At 39.8% G+C, this 18,553-nt stretch overlaps 1 protein-coding gene across 18 annotated transcripts in view; it reads left to right on the forward strand.

Annotated features, from left to right (window-relative positions):
• Positions 1 to 18,553, forward strand: part of LOC140481497 (protocadherin Fat 3-like) — a 792,082-nt gene that overhangs the window by 649,877 nt on the left and 123,652 nt on the right. For all 18 annotated transcript variants that reach the window (XM_072577785.1, XM_072577787.1, XM_072577788.1 and 15 more), the window contains 3 exons: positions 8,045 to 8,241; positions 8,358 to 8,511; positions 9,312 to 9,545. In XM_072577785.1, coding sequence (XP_072433886.1) covers positions 8,045 to 8,241; positions 8,358 to 8,511; positions 9,312 to 9,545 — 585 coding nt within the window. The remainder of the gene's footprint in view (positions 1 to 8,044; positions 8,242 to 8,357; positions 8,512 to 9,311; positions 9,546 to 18,553) is intronic.

Genomic DNA, 18,553 nt, shown 5'->3' on the forward strand with positions numbered 1-18,553 from the left:
AATAGGGAGGCACAAGTGGACATTGAACTACTGACAGTGAGGCTGGAGAAGTAGTATTGGGGAACAAAGAAATGATGGAGGCATTGAATAGGTACTTTACATCAGTTTTCACAATTGAAGACACCAATAACAAACCAGGATTTCCAGAGAATCGGAAACAGAGGTGAGTGTAGTGGCCCTCAGTAAGGAAAAGGTGCTGGGGAAGCTGAAAGGCCTGAGGGTGGATAAATCACCCGAACCAGATTTGAAAAGACAAAAGATCTTCATATTGTTCTCCTTCAACAGAGAATGTTAATGAGGAAATTGAAGGGTTTTGCTTCACTAACTAAAGGATGCAGATTTGAGATCAATGACAAGATTCAGTGAGGACAGTAGGGGACAAAAATGATGAATTAACTTGTGATCTGGAATTCACTACCTGAAAAGGTTGTGGAACCAGATACAATGACAACTTTCAAAAGGAAGTTCGATAGTTACTAGAAAAATGAACAAAATTGTTCAGATATTAGGAAAAAAGGAAAGGACAGTGGAACTAATTAGGTAACGTTTTGAAAGAACTAGCACAGGCACAATAGGCTGATTGATGGGAGAAGCTTTATTAAAACTAGCTTGAAGTTAGAAATTGAAAATGATCTTACAATTTTAAACACTGTGGTATATAAAATCACCAATGCAGAGGTATATAAAGTATTTTGTTAGCTGTAGTTTTCATTTATGTACTAGCATCAGTGTGTGCTACAGTTTCGGAGATAATGAAGAAGTCTGGCTTTATGCTTGTGAGCAGATTAATTTATTAATAATTATCTTACCAGAAGTGTACTTTGTAGCCATATCCTCAGTCAATCATTAGAAGTCATGCGACATGCGTGTATGAACTAAAGCAGAAGTGTAGATTATCAGCTACAATTATGTGAAAGACTGAATTGTGCTGTATAGAATTGACTTATGATTCATCCACTGTAGAAATAAGCACACCCCCTTCCCCAGAAAGAACATTGATGAGATCATTAATGTCTGACAGAACCAAAAGCTGGCAGAGTACCATCTGCTGCTGTTACTGTAATATTTTGTTTTTGAGTTTTGAGTATATCAACTGGGTTTCTTCAGATTTTCCGAGTCCGGACATGTGACACAAGATGTGTGTCACAACCCATAGTATTCCCAATGTGCTGACTCCATGGGAATTGTGCTAGAGGTTTGAACATCCAATAGGCAATCCAGGACACTTGGAAAGCTTCTCACTTTAAACTGCCATCAGAGGCATCAGACTATACAGCTGACTTCTCCATTTATTTACTGTGCCCCCAACGACCTCCCTGGTTTGCTGACCCAACTCAGCTACCTCGCCAGCTCACAGTAACAAACCACTGCCACCCAGCTACTCAAGACCTGAACCAAGTAGTTCCCAGAATCTGTCCACCAAACCCAGAAGTGGCATGATTAACCCTGACCAACAGCACCTTATACCAAACCCAACTATCTCTCAATGCAACTGCACACTTCCTCATCTACTGCCTTACCCAACTATTACTTTGAAAGTGAATGCCCTTGACATCCAGGTTGCATTTGATCAAATACAGCATCAAGGAATCCTAGCAAGACTGGAATCCATGGGAATCGGGGGAAATCTCTCTGCTGGTTGGAATCATGTGGCATAAAAAAAGGATATTATAATTGTTGAAGATCAGTCATCTCAGTTCTAGGGAAATCCTCAGGGGAGTGCCTTGACCCAATCATTGTCAGTTGCTTCATCGATGACCTTCCCATTGTCCTAAAGTTAGAATGAGAGATATTTGTTGATTACACATTGTTCAACCTCATTTGCAGCTCCTCAGATACTGCAGCAGTCAATGACCAAAGGCAGTCAGACCTGAGCAAAAGCAAGGTTGGGCTGTCAAGTGGTGAATAAAATTCACGCTGTTCAAGTGCTAGGCAATTACCATCTTCAAGTGAAAATCTAAACATCATCCCTTGATATTCAGTGGTATTGCTGAGTCCCCCACCATCTGCGTTCTTGGGTTACTGCTGACAAGAAACTAGCCCTGTAAGTACAGATTCTACGAGAACAGAGATGAGGATTCCTGCAGTGACTAACTCACCTCTTGAATGTCCAAAATTTGTCCACCATATACACCAACAAGGTACAAGTCAGGAAGTTGATGGAATACTCCCCATTGAGTACAGTTTCAGTAATACACAAGAAGCTTGATACAATCCAGGACAAAACTCATCTGATAGATACCACATCCACAAAACATTCAATCCCTCCATCACCAATACATAGTAGCAATGTTGTGTATCATCGACAAGTTGCATGACAAAAATTCAAAAAGGCTCTTTTAGGGCGGCACAGTGGTTAGCACTGCTGCCTCACAGCGCCAGAGACCTGGGTTCAATTCCCGCCTCAGGCAACTGACTGTGTGGAGTTTGCACATTCTCCCCGTGTCTGCGTGGGTTTCCTCCCACAGACACAAAGATGTGCAGGTCAGGTGAATTGGCCTTGCTAAATTGCCCGTAGTGTTAGGTAAGGGGTAGGGGTGGGTTGCGCTTCAGCGGGGCGGTGTGGACTTGTTGGGCCGAAGGGCCTGTTTCCACACTGTAAGTAATCTAAGATATCACTTTAGAAACCCATGACCTCTTATCATATAGAAGGTCAAGGGCAGTAAATGCATGGGAACACCACCACCTACATGCTCCCCTCCCAAGCCACTGAATGTCCTGACTCAGGGATATATGCCGATCCCTTCAGTGTTGCTAGGTAAAAATCCTGGAATTCCCTCGCTACCAGCGTTCTCATTCTGTCTATACAAATGGACTGCAGCAGTGCAAAGAAAGCAGTTTACCAATGCCTTCACCTAATTCTACATTTTCAAGTAGAATTGTTCAAAATGGCAGTAAATTGTCCCAAATGCCAATGTATTTCGTGAATATTCATTAACTTATGTGCTAGCATTGTTGTTCCCCTTTACATAGTTTCACAACCTCAAGATCTCCTAGCCATCTGACATCCTGTTTCTTGGACATTCTGTTTTGCTTACAGCAACACACACAACCTGATATTGTCATATATAAGTGAATATTGCCTTCCACATGAGCAGCACAGTGGCTCGGTGGTTAGCACTGCTGTCTGTGTGGAGTTTGTATATTCTCCCCGTGTCTATGTGAGTTTCCTCTGGGTGCTCCAGTTTCCTCCCATAGTCGAAAGATGTGCATGTTAGGTTGATTGGCCATGCTAAATTGTGCACAGTGTCCAGAGATGTGCAGACTAGATGGATTAGCCATGGGGAATGCAGGCCACTGGGATAGGATAGGGTGATGGGTCTGTGTGGAATACTCTAGGGAGGGTTGGTGTGGACTCAATGGGCCGAATCGAGAGTGTGCTGCTGGAAAAGCACAGCAGGTCAGGCAGCATCCGAAGAGCAGGAGAATGATGGGCTTATGCCAAAATGTTGATTCTCCTGCTCCACGGATGTTGCCTTACTTCTGTACTTTTCTAGCACCACACACTCGACTCTGATCTCTAGCATCTGCAGTCCTCACTTTCTCCTCAGTGGGCCGAAAGGTCCGTTTTCACACTCTGATACTCCCTACAAGCTGATTCATGACTACTGTCATATCTCTGTGGAGAGTTATATTTACTCACTAAGAGAAAGCTGTATCTGTAAAACGTAACTTTTTTCACCTTTTAGTTGTGTATTTTGTTATGTTTCATGATGGTACTACTAATTGTTGTTGTCTGGGTGATTTTTACTGTATACGGAGTACCAAATGAGTGACAGTGAATAAGCTACTTACTCATATTTTTATTTTCATTTATATAATTTCCTTGGTTTTGGGTTATATTATGAAAGTTGCTGCTTGCTCTCCAGTTCTTCACTTACGTCCATTTTTTAATATGATTCTTGATGTAAGTGTTAATGGACTATTTTATCAAGGGGGCATAAACATGAGTTTGTTCTTTGGTATTTCCAAACATAAAATGTTTCCAGAACACAAGTGGAATGGTTCAAATTTTCATTCCCTAACAGACTGCTGTGAAACATTTTCATATATCTACCATCATTCATGCCAAGATCAGTACAGTGCAGAGTTGAAACTGAGAAATTCACGGTCCATATTTCTAAATAATCAATTGCATAAACTTACTCAATTACTAGTTGAGCTGCTTTATATTGGACAAAGTATTAACTGCATTATGTTATTTGAATCTATGATAGTTAAAATTTCTATGAGCTATTAATACCAGGAATAGTTTTTAAAAAATTGACCTATAATTAATGAGTCAATTAACTTAGGTAGGCTTTTCTAGCTAACAAAAGAGAATTTACTATATAAAATTGCAAACGTATGGGTGGGTTGTGAATCCAACATCCTGATGAGCAGTTGTAGTGAAACAAACTACTTGCAGTTGCTGTAAATCTGAAGTAAGAACAGAATGTGCTGTAAATTTACAGTGAATCTGGCAGTGTCTGTGGTAAGAAAAGTAGTTAATGTTTTAAGTCAAGTATGAGTCTTCCTCAGTACTAAAGGAAGGTAGAATTGCAATGGATTATGCTATTGGAAGTGATAGGAGGTAGGTGTTGACGACAGAGAGAGAAAAAACCAAAAGGGAAGGTCAGAGATAAGGTAGAGGGTGGAAAAGATTAAATGATAACAAGGATATTAACCAAAAGACAAAGGGAGTGTTTGCTGTTGTAGTAAAGGAACAAAACAATTATCTGGGGTGTGAATGAAAGAATGATGAACTGTTCCAATTCTGTACTAAAGCAAAAGCATAAAAAACAAGAACAGACTGGCAAAATAAGAAATCAAAATGGGGGACAAAGTTTATGGTCCCAAGTAGTTGAACAAAATATTGATTCCAGAATGCTGCATTGTGCCTAACTGGAGGAGGTGCTGTTTTTCATACTGGCATTGAGTTTCACTGGAACACTGCAGCAGGCTGAGGACAGAAATGTGAGCATTCAACAAGCCTGCTGAATTATATTGACAAACAGTTGGAAGCTTGAGCTCATGTTTACTGATGAATGAATGTGTTCCACAGGGGGGAAACTGAACTCACAATGACTGCTGTGTGAACGTTACTGCAATGTGAGTAGCAAATGCAGAAGTCTAAATTGAAAGAAGTACAGACAAATCGCCGCTTCACCTAGATTGTTGGGGCTTTAGACATTGAGGAGAGAGGACCAAAGAGGCAGGTGGCGCAACACCAATGATTGCATGAGTTGACTTGAGATGTTCTGGGTAATTGAGGGGTGGACCAGGCTGTCCCTGAAGGAACAGAAGGTTTATAAAATCATGAGGGGCATAGATAGGGTAAATAGACAAGATCTTTTCCAGAATTAGAGGGCATAGGTTTAGGGTGAGAGGGGAAAAATTTAAAAGGGACCTTAGGGACAACTTTTTCATGCAAAAGGTGGTGCGTGTACAGAATGAGCTGCCAGAGGATGTGGTCAAAGCTGGTGCAAGTGCAACATTTAAAAGGCATTTGGATGAGTATATGAATAGGAAGAGTTTAGAGGGTTATGGGCCAAGTGTTAGCAAATGGGAGTAGATTAAGTTGGGCTATCTGGTCAGCATGGATGAGTTGGACTGAAGAATCTGTTTCTCTATGACTCTATTTACTTATGGACAATCTGTTTTGGACCTTATACTTTGACACCATCATTCATGCAGCTGCTGCTGTATTCACATTTTGTTTTTGCAGCAATTGCATACTCAGTTGCAATTTTAAATTAATCTGTTTAGGCAATCTATGTAGTTGCAAGTAGATATATGTGCATCATGGAAAATGACATTTAGTTCCTATTAAGGATATGTATTTATGTGTGAGTTTTGCAAGCACTATGTATTTTGAAGAGGCAATTGTGGGAACCGTACGTTAATTATTAGATTCTTTTTAACCTAACTCTGGGATGCCTCAGAGTTGGCTGATGAGGAGACTGGAGATGCCATAAAAGAAAGAAAGACCTCAGTTTGTAAAGTGCCCGCATGGCTACTGTCACAACCTTGTGAGGTGTAATCACTGTTTTGGTGTAGACAGCACTGAAACCTGTGAGTACAGAGCAAAGTTCAACAACCTTGCAAAGTGATAATGATCAGATAATCTGTCATTGTGTTGTTGATGGGAGGAGCAGCATGATAGCTCAGTGGTTAGCACTGCTGCCTCACAGCACCAGGGACCCAGGTTTGATGCCAGCCTCAGGCAACTGACTGTGTGGAGTTTGCACATTTTCTCCATGTCTGTGTGGGTTTCCTCTGGGGTCTCTGTTTTCCTCCCACCATCCAAAGATGCACAGATTAGGTGGATTTGCCATGCTAAATTGCCCAACAGTGTCCAGGGGTGTGCAGGCTAGGTGGGTGAGCCATCGGAACATGCAGGGCTATAGGGAAAGGCTAGAGGATTGGATCTGGGTGAGATGCTGTTTGGGGTGATGTGGACTCAATGGGCCAAATGGCCTACTTCCACACTGTAGGCATTCTATGAGTAAACATTGATCAAGGATAACTTTCCTAACTATTCTTCCATATGGTATTATTTGTCCACCTGAGAAGGCAGACCCTGCTGCTCCCTCAGCACTGCACTGGATGCCAGCCAATGATTTTGGTACTCATATCCTGGAGTGGAACTTGAGTCACAACCATGTGGCTTAGAGTCAAGTGAATCACTGACTATGCCACAGTTAATACTGATGTAGCATTCATGATTGTGGTTAATGATGTGACATGGATTGATGCTATGTCTTGTTACTGTGAAATCATTGGATTTGAGCTTTCTGCATATCAATTTCCAGATTTACTTGGTGTCAGCAGATCTATAGGCAAGTCCTATGTATGCTGCAACAAAGTAGGTTTCTGTTACTGGAAAATGGCATTGATGAAACTTGGGTGCAAGAATGTGTTTGAAGGCATTTTCCTTGAGGCACATTCTAAGTTTCTTTTAAGTAATTTTATATATATCGGCTGAATTTTAGATGAAGCGTAGGATTACTTGTGCCCCAACTTAAATGTTGTTGTGTTCCAACCAAGAAAAATGATCCCACCAAGGGAAGTGCTGAATGCACTGCAGACAAAGACTGGAATGATTCCTTCTGAATTAAAAAGTCCCATCTCAGAATTATAAGCAAGTCATAAATTAGCAGTACTTCAGCTTTTTGAGCCTGCAACACTGGATCATTTAAGAATGGTTAAAGGTCACAATGACTATTAAGATGGCAGAGCTGAAAATGTGTTGCTGGAAAAGCGCAGCAGGTCAGGCAGCATCCAAGGAGCAGGAGAATCGACGTTTCGGGCATGAGCCCTTCTTCAGGAAAGACATCGATTCTCCTGCTCCTTGGATGCTGCCTGACCTGCTGCGCTTTTCCAGCAACACATTTTCAGCTCTGATCTCCAACATCTGCAGTCCTCACTTTCTCCTATTAAGATGGCAGGCCTTGGTGAGAGGAGGTTGGGAGTTTGAAATGTGATAGGGAGATGGCAGTGACAGTGGGAAGGGAAATAAAAGGTGAAATGACCCTCCAGTTGGTGTAGCGTGCTCATTGATGAAAGATCACAACTTGGCCTGCCAGCAGCTTACACAAAGAACCCCACTCAGCTCAATGCTTAATACAAGCTGTTCTGCCACCATTAAATGTTAACACTGACTGAATGAGACCCTTAGTGGGAATTAATTACATACCTACAGGCCTCAATTGGCCCATTGACAGACGCGGAATTTTAGACCACTCCCCTGTTGACATTAATGCATTGGATGCAGGAGCGAGCAGGTGGGTGTTTGGCACACTGCATGTTGGATTTAACTGGCCCTCCCCACATTCAAACCCGTGGCAGGAAAGTATTAAAATCAGCCTATTCTATCCAGCCTTTTGTATCATTAATTTAAAATTCATTTACCCTATGTCATGTTCCAGGGCTGAAAATTTCATTAATAAACTAATCTTCAACTGGCTATATTACTGGACAAATTGGAATTTTTTTTGAGAAATACTTTTTAAACAGTTTTGAAAGAATCTGTATTTTGATTGACATTTTTTTAATATGTTAGGAGGAAATGATAAAGGGAGGTTTGCCCTTGGTCTGGTGCAAAACGAATGGAAAGTTTATGTAAAAAGACCACTGGATCGAGAAGAACAGGATATTTATCTTCTGAATATTACAGCTACTGATGGACTTTTTGTATCAAGAGCAGTGGTAGAAGTCAGAGTGTTGGATGCAAATGATAACAGTCCAGTCTGTGACCAAGTAAGTCTCCTCTGTTGTTTCTATTACTTTCTGTATCATAAGCAATCCTTATTCAGTGTTCATTTTTGAAGTATGAGCTACATTTGAGACTCTGTATTGCTGTCAAATATCTACAGGTCACTTATACAGAGACAATTTTGGAAGACATCACACCAAATAAAGTTATTCTAAGGATTGGTGCTCATGATGTTGACATTGGATCTAATGCAGAAATACGGTATTCTTTGCATGGAACTGGCTCGGAGAAATTTTTCCTGGAACCAGAAAATGGTGAATGTTTCTGTTGTTTCAGTGTGGATTTTTCAGGTTATTTACTGGAGTAAAAAAATGAGTTTAATTGTTGAATGTGATAGAGACGTTAAACAGTGTATCTGAAAGTTTGTTCAACGACTGAAATAGAGAAACTGACTTTTTACAATCAAGCAGATTTTTGGACATGCAAAATTGCCACACAAAGACTTGATTAGTATTAATGCATGTACAGAACAGAAAACAACCTATTTTTTAAAAACTGAAAACAGCAGGGCATATTGTATCATGCTAAATATTTAGGAAAAAATATTACAGGAAAGGAATCCAAAGATTAAAGTATTTTTATAATTGCCAGACATTAGTATGTCCCACTTATCTATTTAAGTATGTCAGTGTAAATTGCACAGTTGGAGCAACACAAAATATGGGAAGCCTGTAGACAAACTGATTTTGGAGGTGAAGAAGCCAAATGCAAACCATCTGTATATTGCGCACGGAGGGTGTGGTTCCTCTATTTCAAAAAACTAATTTCATTGTGTAGTTCTCAAAATTCAGTTGTTATTGTTTATTGCTTCATATGATTGTGAAATATCTTCAAACTGTGTTTCATTGTATGTACTTCAACAGCTGGTGGTATAATATTCCATGCGTGTTTTATTTTTGCTTACATCAAAGCTAGAATCATTTCGTCCAGCCTAGAATGATTTGAGGCCATTCTCTTATAAGAATTGTCGCTCTTTGGCTTTTGCTTTAAGTTTCTCGACAATTATGCATTTATATTTATTCTAAACTTCTGATTTGTTGTGGTTGTCGAATAGGTGAACTGAAAACATTATCAGCTTTAGACCGTGAGGAAACTCAAGTGTATAATTTGATTGTCAGAGCAACAGATGGTGGTGGACGGTACTGCCAGTCAGGAATAGTTCTGTTATTGGAGGATGTGAATGACAATCCACCTGTATTTTCCTTCAATCATTATACTCAATCTGTTTATGAAAGCACAGCGATAAATGTTTTGCTGGCAAAGGTTGAAGCAACAGATCCAGATATAGGTAAGTCACTAAATGTACGATAAAACACTTACTCTGCTGATACATACTGTACAACAAAAGAAGCAATTTGAAAAGCTTGTATTGCGATAGGAGCAAACATTTTGCTTGCATTCAATCTAATATAACATTTCACTGATAATCAATTCCAATTTATTTCTTGATAATCAGAATTGATATCACAATTATTGACTTCTTATATGAAGAATTGGAATGAGTGAGAAACTGGAAGAAATGACATCAAATAACTTGGAAGTTGTACTTCACTTTTTCCACTTCTTCGTACAACATTTACAAGGATTATGCACTGTCATTTATGTAATTTAGTTTTATATATTGTGAAAATAGAATCGACATTTATTATTTCGGCATTCTCTAATTTCACTTTAGCATCATTTACCTCAGTACCTATTTCACCTAAGTTATTGTTGCCTCCAAACTGGACTATTTCAGTGCTGTCCAATGGCCTGCAATCTGTCCTCCATCATTCATAGATTTCTGCTGTCCAAATGCTATGCCATATGTATCAATCCCACATGCGTGTCTGTAATAATCTACACTGATCTCTAATACCATAAATTTATAAATATTGTTTTTCAATTCTTCTATGACATTATCCTTGCTGTTTTGAGACTTTTTCAGTGCTGTAACTCCAAACTATTCATTTAATGCCATCAACTGTTGTGTGCCGCTTTTCTTTTTACCTTTCCAGTCAAGGCTATGTCTTCATCTGTGTAGGCCTATACTGTGAAATTGTCTTCATAAATTATGCTGCGTCTCCACTTTATACTTCTTCATTAAGGTGTTAATACGTACGCATTTTATCAAGTTTTTAATGACATGGTTTAATATTTCCTTTTAGAATACTTTTTCCATTTCACCCTGTGAAATACTTTTGGGTGTGGTGCTGCATAATGCAAATATTTACTGTTGTAATAATATTGTGCCTCAACTTGATCCCCTAGCTATTATTGAGCTTTTTATGCTAATATATCAGTAGCAATTTTTATGGGAAGCAGTAAGTTTAAAGAACAGGTAGCTATTATTGACAGGTTATGGGCATCACTGGCATTTATTATCTATGTATACTCCCCTTTGAGATTATGTGGTGAGCTGAGACATTAAAGTGTATTCCCATACACTTTAATGTCTCAGCATCTTTATTTGTCAATTACCTACTCAAACTTGCTGGCAGAATGAAAAATTAGATCAAACAGCATTCCTTCACTTAAAGTTGATTAATTTCCATCCTGATTGTCACAATATTATTTACTGACATTTATATCCAATAATTGCACAATTCAATCAGCAGCCCTTCTGATTGCATAAAATGATGTCAAGTGCAGTTCAAGCATTTAATCTGTGGTTTGCAGCACAATTTGTAACGTTGGTGATTAATTATTTGTTCTTTATTTGAGAAAAACATTATTCAAGTAATAGGTACACAGTTCAATGTCTGGAGATTGCATGAGCCAGTCGGTATGGATTGGATAGGCAGTTGTCAATGGGTTTGGTCATTGCAAGTTATTGCAAGTGAATTATGAAATAAATTTTCAGTTTGCAGTAGAATCTGTACAATTACAAACTCCTCTGGGTTATTTTCTACTTTTTAATCATCAGTAAAGTGGTATGTAGCTGAATTTCCTTTGGCTTTCATATGTTATATCATTGTATCTGTGGCAGAAACCTTTATTCTAATGACCAGACAGAGTTGTTGCTGGCAGTCCACCAAAGTTATGACAGTGGGGTATGAGGAACTCCAAGGAAATTAATCACTTTTATTTTAGGAACATATTTTTAACATTGGTTAAGTACATAACACATCATTTTCAGTTGTAATGATCCAAGCAAGCATGTTATCATTCCCACCAATGTGTTTGACCTAAAAACAAAGCACTTCCTTTTGCAAATTAAATTTTATTGGTACTTAAAAATGTTGTCTAGATGTCACTTGCTTTCTTCCTAAAGTCATTTTGTCTGTTTGGTATTTGGAATTGTGTTGACTAGCGTACCCCTACAAAAGCTTTAATATTTTACTCCAGTTGTAAGTAGACTACAAATTTGTTTAACTTGAGCACAAAGCATTTGATGTGAGTGTGAATAAAGATAAACATTTAAAATATGAAATAAAGTAAGGATCTGAAAATTCACAGCAGGTTATTAAACACTTCTGAAGAGCAAAGAAAGATTAGATCATTGTGGTTGTTTCCCTTCATTAGAAACATCATTTCTTTTCTCTTGACATGCTGGCTAAGCTGTTATGAACTTTGAGCATTTCCTGAATTTATTTTATTGTTTAATGTATGTTTGATGAATTCAGCAAATAAGTGTTTACACCTCAGAGAAGCGACACATTCTTAAAAGTCAAATTCCACTACAGGCCACTATATTTTTGAAATGTTAATAAACTGAAAACAATTTTTATACAAGCTATGGTATCCTTCAACAGATGTTTTCAGATAGAAACTAAGATAACACATTTTCCCTTATGTTGCACTTAATTTTTAGAATAATACCATGAAATTCATAACCTACATAAGCAACATATGTTAATAGCATTTCCACTCAGTCAGAAGTCACACAACACCTGCTTAATTTTAAACAAACCTGTTGGACTATGACCTGGTGTTATGTGATTTAGGATTTTGTCCACCCCAATCCAACACTGGCATCTCCACATCATCTAAATAGTACCTTATTAAACCATTCTTTAGATGCTACAAGATGTACATTGCTTATTTTCTTTCTTAACAAGCTTCTCACATTAACAATGAATTTTAGTAACTTTTGGCTGACTTTATGTTTTAAACCACGCAGCTACTCCTTAGCCGAGCATTAGACCGAAACCCTAATCATAATCTTACTTCTTAGTACTATATTTTGTGCCAGTAGTTGACCTGAAAAACCTTGCATAGCATGTGGTAGGTTATTGTGGCAGTGCCACTTTTAAAGTATGTACATGTATATATATTTATTTAGTTTCACCAAGCGCAAGCACCATTGACAAATATGTGATCCCTATAATTAAGAACTATTTCATTGGAATCAATTTAGCACTTTACTACCCTCGACATTTTTCAAAATTTTTATATTAATAGTTGAAATTAAATCACAACTTAGAACTCTTCAAAGACTATAAAAGCTTATAAAGCTGAACCACTGTGTAAATGCCATAGCAAATAGAACAAGTCACAAGCTGGGTATTCTGTAGTAGGTAGTTCACCTTCTGACTTCCAAAGCCTCTCCTCCACTTAAAATGCACCACAAGTGAACAGTGTGCTGAAATAGTAAATGAGTTTCCAGAACATTTTTGACAATGGTTATTGCACAAAGTCAGAGTTCATAGGATAGGAATAATATATTAACAAGGATAGAGGATTGGCTGGATGCCTGGATGCACTGTGTGCATAAATGGGTGTTTTGCTGATTGAAAGAATGTGATGAATGGAGATATGATAGGTCTATACTAGACCATCAGCTTTTTACAATTTGTATCATGACTTAGATGAGTAGTGTGAAATAGAAAAATATATTGTGAAAAGGACAACATATGGACATAATGGGTTGAATGAGCAGGCAAACATCTAGCAAGTGGAGTATAATGTAGGGAAATATGAAGTTGTTTATTTTGTCAGGAAGAATGAAAAATAGAGTATTACTTAAAAGGAGAATGGTTGCAAAATTCTGAGGTGCAGAAGAATCTAGAACTTGTAGAAAATGAGTTGCTCAAATGTAGTATGCAAATACAACAAATAATTAAGAAGGCTAATAGAGTTCTATCCCTTTTTTATGTGAGTAATTGAACATAAACATGTTAATTTAAGTTTCATTTAATGAAGGTATTGGTGAGACCAGATCTGGAATAATTTGTATAGTTTTGGTCTCGTATCACAACTCATTGGGGTTAATGTGTTGTCAGTCAAGCCCTACCCGTTCTTAGCTTGTCACAAATTCAAAAATTTGATTAAATCCACTAATTGTCCAATTCTACCTTACTAGAACAAGCACATACTTTTTGAAGTCAACAGCTTCTGTCTTCCTTTTACTACTAGATTTCCTGGTAATCTAATTGACATTGGTTAAATTCACAGTATACATTCCCAATGTCAAAGATAGCCATACCCCACACTTGCACAGATGACTTCTATGATGTCATTTAGTGTGACAGTATGCCAGTGGCCAGTATGGATCTGCACATGCACAAATGACATTCACAGCCATACGTGTCCACTCAGGTCAACTCCGATTTACATTCTCATGAGCATGATGATGTCATCAGGAGTTCTCAATCTGTCTTTTCTTTTTAATTACATAAAGCATTTATTTATATCAAATAAAATGAAACTACATTTTTAAACGATCCAGGCTTTGTCAGATACAAGCAATACTTTAACTGAATAAGTAACCAGAAGTATCAATACCTTCCTGCCTTCTGATACAAGAATAGACAGCAAATGTTAACAATTCCACACAGGGTTTAAAAAATTCTTCAAAGTTTATCACACACCAAAAACAAGCAATCTCTTTGGTTTCTTGTATGTTATTCTATAGCAACATGCTCAGCAAGAAAGATGATGTCCTGCTTCTGACAGAGAGCCAATGTTCACATGTCATTAAGGACAAATGGATTACTAGGGAGAAAATAGGGCCCCTCCAAGATCAGCAAGGCAGCATATGTATGGAACCGCAGAAGGTGGGGGAGATACTAAATGAGTATTTTAAATCCGTGTTTACTGTGGAGAAGATCATGGAAGATATAGAATGTAGGGAAATAGATGGTGACATCTTGAAAAACATACATATTTCAGAGGAGGTGGTTCTGGATGTCTTGAAACGCATAAAAGTGGAAAAATCCCCAGGACTTGATCAGGTGTACCCTAGAACTCTGGGAAGCTAGGGAAGTGATTGCTGGGGCCCTTGCTGCGATATTTGTATCATTGATAATCACAGGAGAAGTGCCGGAAAACTGAAGGTTGGCTAATGTGGTGCCACTATTTAAGACAGGTGGTAAGGAAAAGCCAGGGAACCATAGACCGGTGAGCCTGACGTCCGTGGTGGGCAAGTTGATGCAGGGAAACCTGAGGGACAAAACTTATTTGTATTTGGAAAAGCAGGGACTAATTGGGCATAGTCAGCATGGTTTTGTGTGTGGGAAATCATGTCTCACAAAATTGATTGAGTTTTTCGAAGAGGATTGATGAGGTCAAAGTGGTGGATATGATCTATATGAATGTCAGTAAGGCGTTCGCAAGGTTCCTCATGGGAGACTTGAGAACAAGGTTAGATCTCATGGAACACAGGGAGAACAAACCATTTGGATACAGAACTGGTGAGAAGGTAAAAGACAGAGGGTTGTTTTTCAGAGTCGAGAGTATGGTGCTGGAAAAGCACAGCTGGTCAGGCAGCAACTGAGGAGCAGGAGAATCGACATTTTGAGCATAAGCTCTTCATCAGGAATGATGCTTGTGGGCCGGGGGGGTGCTGAGAGATAAATAGGAGGGGGTGGGGCTGGGTGGAAGGTAGCTGGGAATGTGATAGATAGATGAAGGTAGGGGTCAAAGTGATAGGTCGGAGAGGAGGGCGGAACGGATAGGTGGGAAGGAAGATGGGCCGGTGGCACAGCTCAAGAAGGTGATGCTCAGTTGGAAGGTTGGATCTGGGATAAGGTCGGGGGAGAGGAGAAATGAGGAAACTGGTGAAATCCACATTGATCCCATGTGGTTGGAGGGTCCCAAGGTGGAAGATGAGGCGTTCTTCCTCTAGACGTCGGGTGGTATGGGTTTGGCAATGGAGGAGGTCCAGGAGCTGCATGTACTTGCAGAGTGGGAGGGGTAGTCAAAGTGGTCATCACGGGGAGATGGGATTGCTTTGTCCATGTGCCCTGGCAACATTCTCTGAAGAGATCCCTAAGTAGGCATCCTCTCTCCCCAGTGTAGAGAAGACCACATCAGGAGCAATGGATACAGTAAATGACGTGTGTGGAAGTGCAGGTAAATCTCTGACGGATGTGGAAGGCTCCTTTTGGGGCCTTGGATGGAGGTAAGGGGGAAGGTGTGGGCGCAGGTTTTGCAATTCTTGCGGTAGCAGGCTAAGGTGTTGGGAGGGGAGAGTGAGTTGCTAGGGAACGTGGACCTGACAAGCAAGTCGTGGAAGGAATGCGAATAGTAATAGGGAGGGAAGTATCTCCCTCGTGATGGGGTCTGTTTGTAGGTGGCAGAAATGGCGGAGGATGATATGATGTACCCCAAGGTTGGTGGGGTGGAAGGTGAGAAGCGAGGAGGTTTGTCCTTGTTGCAGTTTGAAGGGTGGGGTTCAGAGGTTTGAGGGCAGAGGTGCGGAAAGTGGATGAGATGCGCTAGAGGGTGTCATCGACCCCCTTGGGAGAGGAAATTGCGATCTTTGAAGAAGAGGGCCATCTGGTATGTTCTGTGGTGGAATTGGTCCAACTGGGAGCAGACACAGCAGAGGCGGAGGAGTTGGGAATAAAGGATAGCATTTTTACAGAAGGCAGAGTGGGAGTCGGTGTAATCCAGGTAGCTGTAGGAGTCGTTGGTTTGTAGTAGATGTCAGTGTTGAGTCAGTCACCATTAAAGGAGATGGAGAGGTCCAGGAAGGGGAGGCAAGTATCCAAGGTGATCCAGGTGAACTTAACGTCGGGTGGGGGTGTTAGTGAAGTTGATGAAATGTTCAACCTCCTCGTTGAAGCATGAGATGGCGCTGATACAGTTATCAATGTAGCGGAGGAAGAAATGGGGAATAGTGCCGGTGTAGCTGCGGAAGATGGACTGTTCCCCGTAACCAACAAAGAGACAGGCATAGCTGGGACCAATATGCGGCTATCTTATGGCTACCCCTTTGGTCTGGAGGAAGTGGAAGGATTCAATGGAGAATTGAGATTGAGGACCAGTTCAGCCAAACGGATGAGTATGTCATTGGAAGGGTGCTTAGGGTTGCTTTTGGATTGAAGGCCAGTGATCAATGGTGTGCCACAAGACTTGATGCTGGGTCCACTACTTTTTGTCATTTATATAAATGATTTATATGTGAACACAGGAGATACAGTTAATAAGTTTGCAGACGACACCAAAGTTGCAGGTGTAGTGGACAGTGAAGCATCTTGATCATATGGGCCAATGGGCTGAGGAGTGGAAAATTGAGTTTACTTTAGATAAATTCAAAGTGCGGCATTTTGGAAAAGCAGATCAGAGCAGGACTTGTATACTTAATGGTAAGATCCTGGGGAGTGTTGCTGAACAAAGAGACCTTGGAGTGGGGTTCATAGTTCCTTGAAAATAGGTAGATAGGATAATGAAGAAGGTGTTTGGTATGCTTTTCTTTATTGATCAGAGCATTGAGTACAGGAGTTGGGAGGTCATGTTGCTACTGTGCAGGACGTTGGTTAGGCCACTTTTGGAATATTTTGTGCAATTCTTGTCTTGGATGTTGTGAAACCTGAAAGGGTTCAGAAAAGATTTACAAGGATGTTGCCAGGGTTGGAGGATTTACGCTACAGGAAGTAGTTGAATAGCCTGGGGCTGTTTTCCCTAGAGTGTTAGAGGCTGAGGGGTGACCTTATAGACGTTTATAAAATCATGAGGGGCATGGATAGGATAAATAGACAAGATCATTTCTCTGGTGTGGGGGAATCCACAACTCGAGGGCATAGGTTTAGGGTGAGAGGGGAAAGATATAAAAGGGACCTAAGGGTTAACACTTTCACGCAGAGGGTGGTGTGTGTACGGAATGAACTGCCAGATGAGGTTGATGAGACTAGTACAATTACAGCATTTAAAAGGTATCTGGATGTGTATATGAATAGGAAGATTTTAGATGGATATGGGCCAAATGCTGGTAAATGGGATTAGATTAAGTTAGAATATTTGGTCAGCATGGACAATTTGGACCGAAGGGCCTGTTTCTGTGCTATACATCTGTATGACTCTATGTTTGTGTCCATCACATGTTTGTTTCTGCCCTGGCCACTGATGGACACACCACAGTAATGGTTTGTTTCTGTGCATATATCATCATGCCATCTAGTGGTCATTGATAACAAATACAGCTGGTTAAGTTTAACTTCAGCTGCTGCCTTGGGTTCTCAACATCTCAATGATGCTCCCTACTCCTACACATAGGGCACTTGCACAACTCACTATCTATTACTGTAAAAGCAGCAATAGGTGTGTGTTCACGGAGTTGTGGATGACATTTTTTTTAGGATTTAACATCTGTTCTGGCCTTTGGGAAATTAATATTAAGGACAAGATCTTTAAGTAACTGTGTTCAAAGCCTTTGTTTATTTTTACATCGTCATTTTCTAACGTTTGATTCTGAAGTTTTTGTGAACTCTATTTTCCAAACCTAAGTATATGGAACACGATTTCATGTTAAACTGCAAATGTTTCATGCATAATGTGGAATAGTAGACTTTGACCATAATTAATGGGCGGCACGGTGGCACAGTGGTTAGCACTGCTGCCTCACAGCACCAGAGACCCAGGTTCAATTCCCGCCTCAGGCAACTGTCTGTGTGGAGTTTGCACATTCTCCCTGTGTCTGTGTGGGTTTCCTCTGGGTGCTCTGATTTTCCTCCCACATTCCAAAAATGTGCAGGTTAGGTAAATTGGCCATGCTTAATTACCCGTAATGTTAGGTGAAGGAGTAAATGTAGAGGAATGGGTGTGGGTGGGTTGCTTTTCGGAGGGTCGGTGTGGACTTGTTGGGGTGAAGGGCCTGTTTCCACACTGTAAATAATCTAATCTAATGTAAAAAACAGTAAAATTTCAATATTATACCATGAACCTAACTGAAATCAAGTTTTGTCTAACTTTACAAATGAAGTTTACTCTTTAATCAGTCTTGTGATTAATGAGGGACATGAACATTAAAATCACCATGGTGTTGTACATCCTGGATTGATGGAGACTCATTTTTTCATTTTATATTATTACCAAATGTGCAGAAAACTGAGTTTTGCAATTTAAACAAGGGCACATTTTAAATGATTGAAT

The sequence above is a fragment of the Chiloscyllium punctatum genome, chromosome 9 (genome assembly GCF_047496795.1).
Source record: "Chiloscyllium punctatum isolate Juve2018m chromosome 9, sChiPun1.3, whole genome shotgun sequence".
Lineage (NCBI taxonomy): Eukaryota > Metazoa > Chordata > Chondrichthyes > Orectolobiformes > Hemiscylliidae > Chiloscyllium > Chiloscyllium punctatum.